Source organism: Phodopus roborovskii, unplaced genomic scaffold, assembly GCF_943737965.1.
Source record: "Phodopus roborovskii unplaced genomic scaffold, PHOROB, whole genome shotgun sequence".
Taxonomy (NCBI): domain Eukaryota; kingdom Metazoa; phylum Chordata; class Mammalia; order Rodentia; family Cricetidae; genus Phodopus; species Phodopus roborovskii.
Window position 1 is genome coordinate 23,911,922 of NW_026125052.1, and position 16,153 is coordinate 23,928,074.

General features: G+C 44.4%; 1 protein-coding gene across 1 annotated transcript in view; it reads left to right on the top strand.

The window, feature by feature from the left end:
- Positions 1–178: 178 nt before the first annotated feature.
- Gna13 (G protein subunit alpha 13) overlaps positions 179–16,153 on the top strand; it is a 37,346-nt gene continuing 21,371 nt past the window's right edge. The window contains exons 1-2 of the mRNA XM_051179641.1: positions 179–654; positions 2,902–3,128. Coding sequence (XP_051035598.1) covers positions 372–654; positions 2,902–3,128 — 510 coding nt within the window. The 5' untranslated portion in view covers positions 179–371. The remainder of the gene's footprint in view (positions 655–2,901; positions 3,129–16,153) is intronic.

Sequence of the window (16,153 nt, forward strand, 5' to 3'; positions counted from 1 at the left end):
CGTGACCCCCGGGCCCCGCCTCTCCCCGCGCGCGCTCCCGGCCAGCGAGCGGGGAGGGGGGAGGAGGGGGAGGGACTCGCGCCGGCCTGCCCAGCGCTGCGTGCCTGCGTGCGCGCGCCCGGCAGGCGGCGGGGGCGCGCACGCCCCGAGGGCCGCCGCCCCTCCCTGGGCCCGCCCTCCCTCCCACCCTCCCCCGGCCGGCGCGGCCCGCCCTGGCGAGTCAGTCCTCGGGTTCCCTCCCTCCCCGGGCGCGCTCGGGCCGCCGCTGCGCTCCCCGCCCTCCGGCCGCCTCGCCGGAGCCAGCCGCTGCCGGAGGAGGAGGTGGAGGAGCCGCAGGGGCCCGCCGAGGCGGCGGCGGCGGCGGCGGCAAGATGGCGGACTTCCTGCCGTCGCGCTCCGTGCTGTCCGTGTGCTTCCCGGGCTGCGTGTTGACGAACGGCGAGGCCGAGCAGCAGCGCAAGTCCAAGGAGATCGACAAATGCCTGTCGCGGGAGAAGACCTACGTGAAGCGGCTGGTGAAGATCCTGCTGCTGGGCGCGGGCGAGAGCGGCAAGTCCACCTTCCTGAAGCAGATGCGGATCATCCACGGCCAGGACTTCGACCAGCGCGCGCGCGAGGAGTTCCGCCCCACCATCTACAGCAACGTGATCAAAGGTGCGGGGGCGCGGCGGGGACCCGGGGACCCCCGGGGAGCGGGGCCGGGCACCGCCCTCACTCACCCGCCCGTCCCAAGTCTGAGGACACCGGATCGGACCGGCGAGCGAGCGGGTGGGCGCGCCTCGGGCACCGTCCTGCGCGCCGCTGTGCCCTGGACCCTCAGGTCCGGGGCGCCCCGCTTGTCCCCCGGGCCACCCCAGTGAGGGTCACGGTCGGCCCCGCACCGCGCCGCTGGCCTCGCCCCCTCCGGGTGGCGAGCGGGGTGACTCCCGGCAGGGCAGCGGGGCACACCAGGCAGACAAGCCCACCCATCGGCAGCCCCACGTCCTACACTCCCAATCCTTCCCTGGTCTCCCCGCCACTAGTGGGTGACCGTGGTAACCGGCTCGGAAGCTCTAGGCGTCCTAAGCCACCTCTTGAGTTAAGCAAGTTCTGGAACCGCCGCAATGAGGAAACTTTTTTTTTTTTTTTTTTTTTGCCCTGAGACTCTTGTCAAGGGCACAGAGTGACAGCCTCTGGGACCTTTTGGGGCAAGAGTATGAAACTCAAGGGTGTCGCGTTTACTGAATTGGCATCAGGAAAGCCTACTTAAAAAAAAAAAAAATTCTAGCACCAGTGGTTTTATCACCCCAGTGCTACAGGATGTTTGTAATCACAGTTCAACATGATGCACACTTTCTTTTTTGCTTAAGAACTTGGGGCAGGAGGAAAAAAAAAATCCGGCATCATTGCTAATATTTAAATGAATGTATGTTTAGCTACTAAGACTTTTTGGCTTAAAAGTCGCAGGAGACCACACAGAAGTTAGTGGTAGTGAATATGTGTGCTGTTGGATCATGGGCATTGCAGATTCTGTTTGACAACATTTTAAAGTTAAAATATTGTTCCTCAGTGAAAAACACACGATGTCTTTATTTCCTAGCATTCAGAGAAGCGGTGAAGGTGGCTTTTGTCATTTAAAATGTCACCCTTGGTATTTTTCTTTAGTGTCACAAATCTTCTACATAAAAGACATTGTCAAAACTGAGGCACAGTGCCTGAGTTATGAGTGATTAAGGAGTCACCCTGTTTTAGCTGGGACCTTGAAGCAAACTAAGATTGTGGGTCTTCTTCAAGTTGTTATGTGGCTTTATTTTTTTTTTTTTTTAAGTGGGTTTTTCTTGTTCAGGAAGTACATAAAGCAAACCCCTTCATGTCTCCCCTCCCCCTTCTTGAGGATTTCAAATGGGGAAAAACTAGAGAGGGGGGCATTGTAGGGCAATGAGGGGAGATAGCCAGGCCAGGAGCTCACAGTCCGTGGCTCTTAGCCTTGTACCTCTGCAGTTTAACTGTAAAGAGTGCTTGTATTTAGTCTGCCTTAATGTTTAGCATAAAACTAATTAAGGTCTCTTCTAAGGCTGTAAAGTGTACCTTGCTAGCCCATAATTGAAGGTACCTTTGTACCCTCATGCAGTTGAACTTAAAGAATCATGTTAATGAATAGACTCAAGTATACACTGTAAGGTAAACACCTGCTTTTTGATATATACTGGGCCTAAGAATTACTTTGAGCATTATTGTATGATCAAGCCTAAGTCTAACTAGGCCCCTTATTTCCTTGGAGTGGTCAGAAAGTTGAAAGCAAAACAGTTTTTTATTTTTCACGTATCCCAAAAAGTAACTTCCTGATAGACTAAGACAGAAGTAACAGTTTAGTGATTTGAGTATTGAGTCTGAATCGACCTGAGCAAGTGGAGGCCTCTGTTTGTGAATCATTTTGCAGTTGCTCTGGCTTTTAGGTAACTGTACTGATTTGCAGCTTAGTCTTGCGTGTGTCCTGGAAGACAGTGTTGGTAGGGGCTAAAGGACTCTGACTGGACACAGCGACTTTGGGCTAGGCAGCATTATTTATTTTTCCCGTCTCTGGTTTTGACCGCCTCCCTCTCCAGAAATGATTTTATGGATTGCAGCATATTAAAATCCTTCTGAGAGTTATTTCTGTTATCAGTTATTGATACTTACTTTCCAGGGTTTCTAGTTTTACGACAGTGAATAATTGTGTGTGTGTGTGTGTGTGTGTGTTTTAAAACTTTGAGAAGATAAGGTTCTGTGTTGATTCTGGTCTCCATTTTGGGAGTGGGGGTTCTGTAATAGCTTAAAAAAATTAAGAAAACAATACTGAATAACACTGGGGTGAAAGGTTGTGATTGTATCTTAATGGCTCTTCCTCACTTTTTTTTTTTTTTTTTTTTCTTTTTAAACAAGGTATGAGGGTGCTGGTAGATGCCCGAGAGAAGCTTCATATTCCCTGGGGAGATAGCAAAAACCAGCTCCATGGCGACAAGTTGATGGCATTTGATACCCGTGCCCCCATGGCTGCACAGGGGATGGTGGAGACTCGAGTTTTTTTGCAGTATCTTCCTGCTATAAAAGCCTTGTGGGATGACAGTGGTATACAGAATGCCTATGACCGGCGTCGGGAATTCCAACTGGTAAGACATTTGCTTCTCTAAAATGTTTTATTTATTTTTGTTCCTTTGTTGTGTTTTTATTTATGTGTGTGTGTGGGGGGGGGTCATCTGCATGCCATAGCATATATGTGGATGTCAGAGAACCACCTGTGGGAGTTGGTTCTCCTCTAGCATGTGAGTTATGGGCATAAAACTCAGCTCCTCAGGCTTGGTGGCAAGTGCCTTTACCTGCTGAGCCACCCTAGCTCTGAAGGGTACCTTTGTTAAATGACTTTTAGTGATGCTGGTTTAGCACACTCTTACAGACTTTCACAGTATAATCTATTCCTTCAAAAATGTAGCCTCTGATACTTGGTTTCTGTGTGTCCCTTTTACTAAGCAAGATTAAAAAACAAGGTCAACCCTATAGATTTAATGAAGCTATTTCACTAGTTAGAAAGTAAGGTCATAATGACTTTCTGATGACCTCTTTCTTTTTAGAATAAGTCCAGTGAGTGAGTCTGTTGTTCACATGTGCCAGTTAGCCTCTGAAACACTTATTTTATGACAGAGATGAGATTGATAGAGAGAGATTAGAGCCTTTTTCTTCTCCTTGCTTTGTAGACCAGGTTGGCCTTAAACTTGCAGTGACCCTCATTTCTCTGCCTCCTAAGTGCTAGGATTACAGGCATGAGTCCCTGTGCCCAGCTGAGAGACTAAACTCTTTAACAGTAAATATTTTATAAAATATTTTATAAGAAACAAAATATTGCTTTTGTGCTCTTGTTTCACGTGGGAAATAATTTCCATTTGTTTTGCCTCCGTCATCCTAAACAGATTATAAAGTACTTCATAGCTCTTAGGACCGTTGAAGGGTAGGAAAGGAGGATCTAATCCAAGGCAGAGTTACAACATGTGTGGGGCTTGGAGCTCATGCCTATATGCTAAGCTCCTTGTAAACCAGAAGCAGAAGAATCACAAGTTCCAGGCCAGCCTGGGTGACAAAGCAAGGTCCGGACTTAGAAAACAAAGATACAAAACCAAGAATTGAGACAGCATTTTTAACCAAACGTTTTATAATTTAATTGTGAGCACTTTGATTGTATTTGGTTCTATTTGCAAGTTCCAGAAAGGGTCCATCAGCAGTAGCAATGTAGCCGGTGTACAGTGTAGAGATAGTTCAGATCTGAAGTGCTTTCCTGTAATATAATTAAAGTGACAGCTAAAAGTAAAACTGCTTAGGAAATTGTTTGATGATGTCACTAACGTTCAAGTGGTCCCCATGGGCATGTCTAGACAAGGATGTATAGCCACCAGTCTTCCTTGGTACAGTCTATGATCAGTAACAGTCTAGACTGTTCTAGAAAGGTTACAAGAAAGGTTTATAATGTTTTTACAAAACCCATGTCTTAAATCCTTAGTGTATTGTATGTTATATGCTGGCTAGAACAGTTCACGTATGTATGCACTGTTTCAAATTCTTGTATTGAGCATCTGGCAGCATTATATATTGGAAAGGATAAATTTAACTTGGTAAATGACATCCCGTCACCAGATTCCTGGTCAGCGTTGACCTTTGGTCCCTTTGTCGTTATATTTTCTGTAGACGTACTGGCACTCCACATATCCCTTCTCATCGTTCTCTTCTACCACCCTCCTGTTTAAGGGCAGCTTATTATTATCCTTCTTAGTTTATTTTCTCAATAGACACACTTTCCACTGTTTTCTCAGATGTTTGTCTTCCCAAGGCCAGGGAAAAAGCAGCCAACTACACAGTAAGCAGTCAGTACACCCTGAATGAATAAACGAACAGCGCAGTGTATCTGAGAAGTTCCCTGTGGGAAAGAAACTTCTCCATTTGTCCTAGGCCTATCTAATTGGGCTGCCACTGGCAGTTTTTGAATCTGTTCTTTCATGTCATGTTCTCATATCAGGGTCTGTGTCACTGTTAGGAAAGGTGCGTTATATATTTTATTTAACTAAGAACAGACAAAAACACTCAAGGGGAAGACCTATGTATTCTTGACTTGAGCCAGCTGTTTCAATGGAAGAATGCTAACAACAACTGGGATTAAAAAGTAGAAGCTTCTGGTATCTGGAAGCAAGGATTTCTCTACCCTTGTAGAGTGTAGTGTATTTTCAGAACTGTCAGTAGTACCTGACCCATGGTAGGCACTTGATTATGGGGTTTTTTGAATGGGCTGTGGTGTTTGGCACTAATAAAGCATGTTGCCTATTTAAACTCATTCTCAGAGTCACTGTCCTTGCCTTACCCACATGCAGCCAATTCCCAGGTGCTGTCTTTTCTGTAACTTTTGATGTACTTGTCCTCTTCTTTCTTTCTGCACTGTTCATTGTCTCTTAGACTCCAGAAGTAATCTTGTTGAAACAGTTTACTGAGTTTACTCAGAGAGCCCTGACAGTTTCCCCTGCCTTTAGAATATACCCCTTGTTGTGGGTAAAGACTCCAGCTAGCTTACCTGTGATTTCAACGATATAATTGATAGGCATCTGGACATACCTTACAACCTTTTAATTCCCATGTGTTCCCTACCTCTCTTTATATAGTTCTTCTGCCAGAGTTTTTCTGGGCCATGTGTGTTCATTAGATCTTTCTTCATTTGGTGTGATGGTATAATCAAATTTTAAATGTTAGTTGTTTTTTCTAATTACTTTGTGTTTTGCCTGCATATATGCTTAGTGCCTGTGGAGGTCAGAAGATGATATGCTATGGCTTTTCTAGAACCAGAGTCAGGGATGATTGTGAACTTCCACACTTGAGCTGTGTGTGACACACATGCCCCTTCTCAACTGATAATTAAATAAAGAAATGTCTTTGGAAGTTTTTTCATTTAAGCCAGTGGCTTGATTATACTTCTTACTGCAAATTGAAATGAGAAAAATTACTGACATTTTTAGAGACCCTTCCATATCTGACATTTTGTTTAAGATGAGTGAGGGCCTCTTGGTTTTCAGACAAGGGATAAGGGCAGTGATGCTGTAGCAGACCACTCTTTTATTAGTTGTCAATTTGGGTGCTGACAGTGTTTTTCTCAAAATTCTCATGTCCTGGTTAGTTTCCATTGTGGGTAAACTAAACATCTTAGGCGGAAAAGAAAAATCTCAGCATCACATAAATGTTGTCCAGATGTAAGCCAGCACTGGAGGGTAATATGTTGGAAGGAATGGTCTCTTTTAGATACTTATACCTTGGCTGTCAGTTCATGGTTGCCTACCACTGTGCTTGTGACATACACATCTTGTCCTTTAAAACGCTTCTAAGATGACAGTGGCTAGGGCATTTGGTAATGTGGATGACTGCCTAGGTGAGGTTGGCTGGGTGGAGGACTGGCTGGACATGATACAGCTGGCATCACAGTCAGACTAACAAAATGCCTGGGAGCCACCGCCTACTAGTCTCTTAGTTCAATTTACAGTTACAGTTAAGCAGTATAAGCAACACTGGCCACAGAGGACAGGACAGGGTGTGTGACAGCAGAGGAAAAGGGGATAGCTTCCTAGTTTCTGTAAACAGTTTAACTTTGTCAGCATTAATGCAGCTTCCTGTGAATGGCCAGTCTGCCTTTGCAGCTCTTGAAAGCAAAACTACTCTTGTTAACCATTCATTGTCCCTTTGGTGGGACTTGACTTTTCTTGCTCAGATGGTACATTTGGTGCTTGGTGATAGCTTCACTTCTCTGAGCTGATACGGCTGTTAGTGGAGGCAGATTCTCCTGCCGTCTATGCAGCATAGGAACCATTTTGCTTCATGAGTGGTCTGTAAAAAGGAGCTGAGTGTCAACTAAGTAAAAGTAGGAATTTCTGTTGTGGTTGGTAAAATAGTTATGTTTGCACTGTAGCACATATTGGAAATAGAATACCATATGAGTCTCTCTCTATGTCTCTCTCACACAGTCTCACTCTCTCTCTCTCTCTTTTTTTTTTTCTTTTTTTTTTTGTTTTGTTTTGTTTTTCGAGATGGCTTCTCTGTAGACCAGGCTGGATTCGAATTCACAGAGATCCACCTGCCTCTGCCTCCTGAGTGCTGGGATTAAAGGTGTGCGCCACCAGCACCCAGCCATATGAGTCTTTTGTTTATTCTTTAACACAAATTTGGGTTTGCTTTAAAAGGTGGTTGAGGCCAGGCTGAAGCAGAAGGATCTTGAATTGGAAACCAGCTTAGGCTGCATAGAGAGTTCAAGAGAAAACAAAGTTACTGGTAACTAATTGGTGCTGCTGCTCATGTGCTTATTAAGTTGGAAAGCAAAGGAACAATGGAGTAGTCTCACTATGACTAGTTTAGTTATGATTGGGCTTTAGTTTCAGAATTCTACTTCGTGTGTGGACCTAATCCAGGACAAAAGTTTATGAGTTCACTTTAAAGAAAACAACAGCCCAGGCACTTCCTGGATGGACGGTTCCCACTCTCCCCTTACAAATAGGATGCAGCTTGAACAAGTTGGGGGTTGTCTGTCATTTTTCTAGAGAGTTAATTGAGAGTACTGATAACTATAATTCCTGTTTAGAACCTCAAGGTTTGGGACAGTTGCTTGGTATTTTTCAAATTACTGTTGCATATAATATTATTCCCTAATTCCTCAACAACAAACAGTGATGAGATACTTGCTGTTGTCCTCAGCTCATAGATGGAAAAGAATGAGGCCTGGGCACAGACCTAGTAGGTGATAGTAGACTTCGAAGTGGGAGTCCTGCCTGCTCACCCCTGCCTGGTCCATCACTCCTCGCCCTGCCATTGAACCCTTCAGCAAGCACTCGAGCATTATACCCCTGGAACGGTTGCCTTTCCTCTCATTCCCAGCCTCTTTGGATTCCCTTTTCCCCAATAACCAGCATACCACTATTGAGTTCTAATGCATCACTTTGAGTATGTGGAAGGTTTTGTTAATGTTTGGCATTGCAGTGATAGTCACATGTCCTTTTTTTTACATTCGAAATGTTCATAATGTTCCTATTTATACCTTTTTCTTTGTTAGCTAACTTACAGCTAGGATAGAAGTTCTCTTACCTGACATTGGTGGTAAACTTGCCTGCTGTGAGTGAGTGGTTCATTGTGTGCATAGTTTATCTTGGGGCAGGCTCAGCCTCAGACCTCCCTTCCTAAAAGCTCTCTGTGGCAGCAACCCTCATCCAAGGTGCTATCTTTTCTAGAGATGTCACTGAAGACGAAGACGAGTGCCTGCCTTGTGTCTGTTTCCCACATTTGCTTTTGCTTTGGAGAGAGGAATGTCATTTTCACAGACTCCTTCTGTAGAGAGGCATCGGTGAGCCCATACTGTGTGTATGAGCAACCCAGATTGCTGCTTGTCACACATTTGTGTTTTGGACAGAAATGGCCTAATTTTAAACCACTGCAATTCTGGATTTATAATCACTCTTATTTCCTTGCTTGAACATACTTCATTCTTAGTCCTAGCCTTGTGATACCTTTTACCTCTGTCTGTATTATAAACCGATCTTTTTTACAAGATGCTGCTTTTCAAAAGCATTTGTTACAGCTACAGGAGCAGAGCTGTATTAAAATGGGCTGATAGAGATCAAGGAAATAGCTTTGAGAACTGGACTTCAGTGGACTTGGCTGAAATTGGTGATGCATCGTAGTGACGGTAGTTAATCTTTCACATTTAATTGCTCTTCTTTTGGAAAACTACATCCAAGTTTTTGTTTGTTTGTTTGGGGTGCCCTGTGATCCTCTTGCTCAGACTGCTGAGTGCAGCTTATTGCACCATGCCCAATTCAAGATTTTAAAATGAGTGCAGTGGATAGGCTTCCTCATCCTTATTGTGTCTGTTATAGACATAGATCCCTTGGATAGATTTTTCTCTGTTGTTTTATTTTGTTTTGTGGTCCAAGTAGGTAGGCCTGTGTAATTAGTTGTGCTTTTCTTTCCCATACTAGTTAAAAAGTTAACCACTTTCAAAGAATGAAACATTTTTACATGGGCTTTAACGTGATCCCTTACTTTTTGAGGTGACTTCTGGCTGGTGGGCTAAAAGTAGAGCAAGGTGGTCTGTCAACCAGAGTCTTCCTGGCAAGTCCCTCAGCCTCTCTCAATTGGCTTCAGTGACTATGAAATACAGGTGACTATGGGATGGATCTATTATCTGTTGTGAGGATCATGGGAGATCCATATAAGAGATGATGCCTGGCGTTTTTCAAGCAATATTATTAATATTAGCTATTAATATCCCTTGTATGCCATGTGCACATAAGTAGCTGTCAAAGGAAGTGCTGTCAGCTTTAATTGGTTTTCCTCTTCTGACCTTCATCACTAATAAAGCAGTCCTGAATTCTGAATAAGTAGTATGTCTGACTTTCATTCTTGGTACACCATGTTCTTTCCAGGAGGTACACACATCCAAAGGAACTGAGGTGCTCTTTGGTACATTGGCTCTGGCTGCCTCTTAATAACACTGTGCTTGATTTTTCAGATAAGATATATATTCATGTGTCTGTATGAGTTTATGTACAAATTATGTATATCAGAAGAGGACGTTGGATCTCTTGAAACTCCAGTTATAGGCAGTTGTGAACTGTCATTGGGTGCATATTTGTGAGTAGTTTTAAAAATAAATTCTTTAATCCTAAAGAACCAAATGTAATTCAGGTTGAACATCTCTTGTCTGAAATTCTTGGGATCAGACACGTTTTGGGTTTCACATTTTCCATCTTTTCCAATAGGAAGGACTAAAACCCAGGCCTACACATAAACTTCACGAGTATGCTTCATCCGTACTTTGTGTGCATAGCCTGAAGGTCACTGCAGTTTTGAGGTGTGCCTGTGTCTTGACTGAGGTTTGTCATGTGATGCCAGGCGTGGAGTTTTCCACTTGTGGCATCCTGTCAGCACTTTAAAAGATCGTGTTTTAGAGGGTTTCAGATTGTAGGTACACAGCCATAAAAATGGCTTAAAGCATTGTCTAGATATTTGATGGAACTGACTCACCATCCTCTCACTTTCCCAGTGGAATTCTCACCAACGGTATGCAGGTGGAAACGGTGTCCCTAACAGCTTTAGCTGTATAAGGAGAAGGGCTCAAACCCCTGTGCCCTACTGGAAGTGTGCCAAGGTCAGCTTCCACATAGGTGCAGGCGCCCTGCTTGCCATCCCACTGAATGCTTTCCCTCTCTTCCCCTTCCTTTCCCTTTGTCTATGGCCCATACACACACACACACACACACACACACACACACACACACGCACGCACGCATGCACACACGCACGCACGCGCGCGTGCGTACCCTTTCCTGCTCTGTCATTTCCCTGCCTGTGACTTGGCAGAGGTCCCGTGAGCTCCCAGGTTACAGAGGGTAATTAGCCTTCACTTCCAAGGTAAAAGAAAAAAAAAATCCTATGGTTTTTTTTTGTTTGTTTGTTTTGTTTTTTTTTTTGTTTTTCAAGGCAGGGTTTCTCTGTGACGCTTTGGAGGCTGCCCTGGCATTTACTCTGTAGACCAGGCCTCGAACTCACAGAGATCCGCCTCCTTCTGCCTCCTGAGTGCTGGGATTAAAGGTGTGTGCCACCAACACCCAGCCTTCTTATTTTTTTAATGCTCAGTGTTAAAAATGGTTTTATGTTGCTTTTTGTGAGATAAGCTTAGCATTTTGTACAAAAATAACTAAAAAAATTAGTTTAATCGAGAATATCGACTTTGTCTTAATAAAAACAGATTTCACATTTCTTCTCCCTAAAGAAAAAGAAAACAGCTATTAATTGGAGCATTTAAAAACAGTATTAATATCTGGGCAGTAGTGGTGCATGCCTTTAATCCCAGCACTCACTCAGGAGGTAGAAGCAGGATCTCTGAGTTCGAGGACAACCTGGTCTACAGAGCAAGTTCCAGGAGAGCAAGTCTATGTCTCAAAACAGTACCCCCCCAAACAGTGTTACTAATCAAAACGGTGTTACTAATCAAAACTTGTATCCTGTCTTTACATCCCCAAAGATCTGTGGGCTCTTTGAATCAGAGCGATTGTCTTTAGTTTGTAATTCTATTTAGTTAGAGCATTTCTTTTTTTTAAGAAGAGCTGAAATGATTAAGTGGAGTAAGGGGACTTTTGCTTTTTAACACCTTAGGGTGTTATTTTCTAGTCTTTTAATAAGTTTTTAAAAAGCTGTATGTATGAGTGTCTTGCCTGCATGTATGCTTATGTATGTTTGTGCTCACTCACATGCAGTGTACATGAGGGCCAAAATAAGGTGTCAAATGCCTTAGGATTAGGAGTTCTGGATGGTTGTTAGTTGCTATGTGGGTGCTTGGAATGTAACCTAGGAGAGCATCCACTGCTTTTAACCACTGGGCCACCCATCTTTCCAGCCCCAAGTAACTAAAATGTTCCTTCTGTTAATTTCTCCTGTCTCTACCTCCATGCTCTGTTTATTTTTAGGTAGGGCCTAGTATAGCTCAGGCTGACTTCAAACTGTGTAGCCAAAAATCCTCCTGACTCCATATCCCAAGTGATGGGACTATAGACATTCACTCCCACACCTGACATTCATTCATTCATTCATTCATTCATATGGGGAGGGTGCCTGCATGAATGTCTTTGTAGCACCTGCTTGCCTGGTACCCATGGGGGCCAGAAAATGGTGAGTTCAGATGGTTGTGAGCTGGGATTTGTGTTGCTGAGAATCAAACCTGGGTCTTCCAGAAGAACAGCCAATGCTCCTGATTGCTGAACCATCTCTCCAGTCCATCTGTCTGTCTGTCTGTCTATTTATCTATCGTGCTAGGCCTCCAGTCTAAGCGTTAAACGCAATGGACAAAGGGCTGTTTGTTTGGCCTTTTGAGAGAAGGTCTGACTGTGGCTCAACCTGGCATAGAACTTGTAAACCTCCCTCAGCGACTGTGCCTGGCTCCTAAGTGCTTTTTATTCTACTGTGAGACAGAAACTCACTACATCTCCTTTTGAGACAGGGTCTTACTCCACAATACAGAACCATGGAGCTCACTGTGTAGCCCTGGTTGGCCTCAGATTTACAGCTCTTCTCCTACCTCAGTCTTCTCAGTGCTGGATTACAGGTGTAAGTCACCACACATGGTACTTAAATTGTTTCTAAGTTTGAACAGCCTTGAATTTAGAATCCTCCTGCCTCAGTCTCTAGGAACTGGAACTGTAGGTGTGCTCTCCCAATTTAAAAGTGTGTGTGTGTGTGTGTGTGTGTGTGTGTGTTAAGTAGGGTAGAAATTACATAAAGAATCTGTCATCTTCTATTATGCGATTTTTGCTTAGCCTTCACACTGAAGGATGTGATGTGTAGTTTGTTACCCATTTGCTGTTAAGTGGAATTTATTAGCAATGAGCAGCTGCCCACGGTTTCCACATTTTGGGGGTGGTTTGCTTGTGAGTGCCCAGCTAACCTGATGAGTGAGGGACTTTGTATGGGCGTACTTCAGACCATGGCTACTGGGTATGGCACTTTCCAAATTTCATTTTCATTATTTTGGTAAACCCAAATAATTAAATTCCATATATTTACAAAGGTACAAAATACTGGTTATTCTAATCAAAAATGGGCCATAGGTATCATATATTTGCCTGCTGTGAGTAGGGCCCTGAGTTCAAAGCCACATACTTACACAGATTTGAAATGAATGATGGGATTTAGCCAATTCAGTTAGAAATCTTGCTATACACATGATTTGCTTTTGACTTTTGCTAATTTGCCGTGTTTGCAGTAAAACTTTTTATTTAGCTTTAACCTTAATATATGGTACCTTAATCTGACTTAAAAGTTTTATTTTATAGCAATTACATTTTTATAGGAATATTTTTTGTCTGATGTTTTTATGTGGTGTGTGTGTGCATGCTCACACATGCAGGTATTAAGGTATGGAGTTATTAGTTTTAATTGTCTGGTTTCATTATAAACTTTTTTTCCTCGCCATACATGTGGAAAACAAAAAGCAAATATAGAAAAGATGTTGAAGGTAGGAAGGCCCTGGGTAACAGAAAAGCTGGGTGTAGGTTCATAGCAGTTGTGTGCGCACACCTGGCAGCCATGCATTCACGTGCCGTTGCACACCCATTGATGAGGCAGGTATATTTTTGCAGGCTTATTCGCTAGGGGCCCAAATAAAAATAATCTCTGTGTTGGCCCCAGATGTTAATTGGAGTTAACTATGTCCAACAAATAGGCAAACATATATAATTACACATACACCAGTGCTCCGAGTGAAATGATTAGGAAGGGTCAAGACACCAAGAATTTGGTTCAAGGAGGTGATAGTCATTTAAGACATCATGAATGAGAAAGTGTCAGCCATGGGGGCGGGGGGATCCCCAGATGGAAGAAGCCCATGTGTGAAGTTGGAAACGCTGGTTGCTTATCAGAAAACTTGTTCAGTGTTGTCCAGAGCAGAGCATTCAGGGGGCTGATCAGGTGGAGGGGGCTGCAGACAGCTACTTACTGTCTGGCCTGTAGTCCATACTGAGGGGTTCCTGAATGCACTGAGAAGCTACCAGAGCACCATGGGCAAGGGATGGAGGCTGTTGTGTGGAGAGCCCTGCTCCTGGGCCTGTCCTGTGTGCGAAAGTCTGGCTGGGGGAGCTGCAGGAGGAGCAGGTTGGGTAAGACACCGTGGGGTTTGACCCTCGGTCTGGAATCCAGGGTAGAGTTTGAGCGTGGAGGGGAAGTTTGTGAACATTTTTTTTTTAAGTGATTTCTCAGAGTAAAAGGTATAAAGACAGGGCCTTGAGAAACCTCGGCATCTTTGGAGAATGTTCAGAGACCCAAGTCACCATGAAAAGGAGAAGTGCCCTGGAGTGTGCTGGCACAGCTCTTGGGAGATTGAGGCAGGAGGATTGCCTTCTTGAAGTCAACTAGTTACATAGTAGGACCACATCTGAAAACAAGCTAAATGCAGCTTTGTTTTAAAGAGAAGAAATGCTGCGGGAACTTGGGAATGTGCTGTAAGAGAGCATAGTGCCACGCATCAGCAAGGGGCTGGCCGCATCAGCAAGGGGCTGGGAGAGGCCAGACTGGCAGTGCCTGAGGAAGTGGAGAAGACTCACTTGAAGTCAGGCTGACTGTTCTCATTTCCCTTTCACAGCACTTTCAACCACCTGGCTTAGCAAGTTGTGGCTTTCAGGCCTTTTAAAAAGTTCAGACACATTGTGCTTGTATTAAGCAGTATCTTTGAGTTGCACTCAAGGAGAGTTAACAGTGAGCTCATTGGCTAGATAAGGGTATAGCTGAGTTGGTAGAGGGCCTGCCTATTGTGCTCAGTGCCTACACTTTGATCCCAGCACCACATAAGCTGGCCATGGTAGTTCCACACCTGTAATCCTAGCCCTAGCGCAGCACTTAGGTGATAGGGGCAGGAGGCTCAGTTCTCATTCTCAGAGATGTAACAAGTTCAAGGCCAGCTTCGGACACATGAGAGAATGTCTCAAAATAATTACTATGCTAAATAAATACTTTTTCTTTTTTAACAGCTGTCTCTTCATGTTCTTAGGGGTCTGGTAACCACCTGGGATAGCAAAATCTTAATATGTAGTCTCTGGTATAAAATGGTATAGTATTTGCATATAACCTAATTATAACCTGCCATGTGCTTTAAATTACCTCTATCATACTAATAATGCCCCATACAGTGTAGTGCTGGGTAAGTAGGTATTGTACTTCATTGTGTCCAGAATAATGACAAGAAGAGAGGTGTGTGTGTTTGGTGCACATGGACTTCTCGCTTTGCTACGTAGGCGAGGCTGGCCTCTAATTTGCAGTCTTTGTGTGCCACCACGAATGGCTCCAGATAGAAACTTTTTTCCTGGTGTTTTCAGACTGAAGTTGGTGGACTCTGGATGTGGAACCTGTGAATACAGATGTATACTTGAGTGTTTTACATGTGGTCACTTCCCATTTAGAGAAGTGAGGGCAGTAATGTGATGAGTATATACCTGGTGCCCTACAGGTCTTCAGCAAGCAGGCGTGCCCAGAGCAGACCCTGGGAGCCGTGCTGGTAGTTCTCAGTCTTAGTGGAGAGGAGTACAGTTGTGGCCATTGGCAGGATTGGTGCTGTTACTCACTGCACTGTTTGCATCTGGTTTTTAGTTTTAAGAAGATCTTAGAGAAAGCAAGTAGTTAGTTGACCATGATTCAAACTCAGGGCTGTTGGGCTCCATAGGCCTTGTCTGGTTGGTTACTCAGTTCCGTGCTCTTCTGCCTCTTATGCTAAGAGAATTAGCCAGATCATGATTTGGAGACAGGACCTGATGTGACAGGTTGAGCTAAGTATTTGAGATACTTTCAGATGGCCCGGTGTTGCTGTCTGATAGGATTCAGAGATGAGACAAATAGACTGGGCGGAATCTCACGGGGGGGGGGGGGAGTGAGAGCCTAGGAACATGGAGTCAACGCTAAACTCGGAGTGAAGCCATCTGGATTTCCCTGTCACCTGCTTCTCATTTATTAGTTAATGTTAATTATTCTGCAGGGTTTGAGTTGGGGGTTTGTAGTAGATCACTGTAGAGCCAAGCTGCCATCTGCTGTGCACCCATAGGGCACCAGGAAGCCTATGACCACACTCCCCGTGGAGACCACAGGGGAGGGTATGTTGGAAAGCTGTTTGTTTGCCCCTTTTCTCCCCTTTCTTCCTGCTTGCCTACAGTGGTGGCCATTGGGTTTTGGAAAATGGGGGAAAAGGAAACAAAACAAAAACCAAGGTACTATGGAAAACATCTAATTGTGGCAAAGCGCAATTTTCTTTTTACTGTATGTATTCGAGGGAGGGAGGGAGGGAGGGACAGATGCGTACACTAACACATGTGCTTGTAAAAAAGGCATGTGAGCATTATGGAGAGGAGGGCACATGTGGTGGTCAGAGGACAACTTGTGGAGTTGGTTCTGTCCTACCATGTGGGCCCAGGGCTTGAACTCCGGTTGTCAGGCTTTGTACACACAAGTGCTTTATCCACTGCCCTTGTTTGCTTTCTGTTGCTATGGTAAAGAACTAGTCAAAAGCATTGGGGGAAGAAATTAGCATGTGGGTTGTGGCCTGTCACTGAGGGATGCCAGGGCACAAACCTGGAGGCAGGAATGAAGCGGA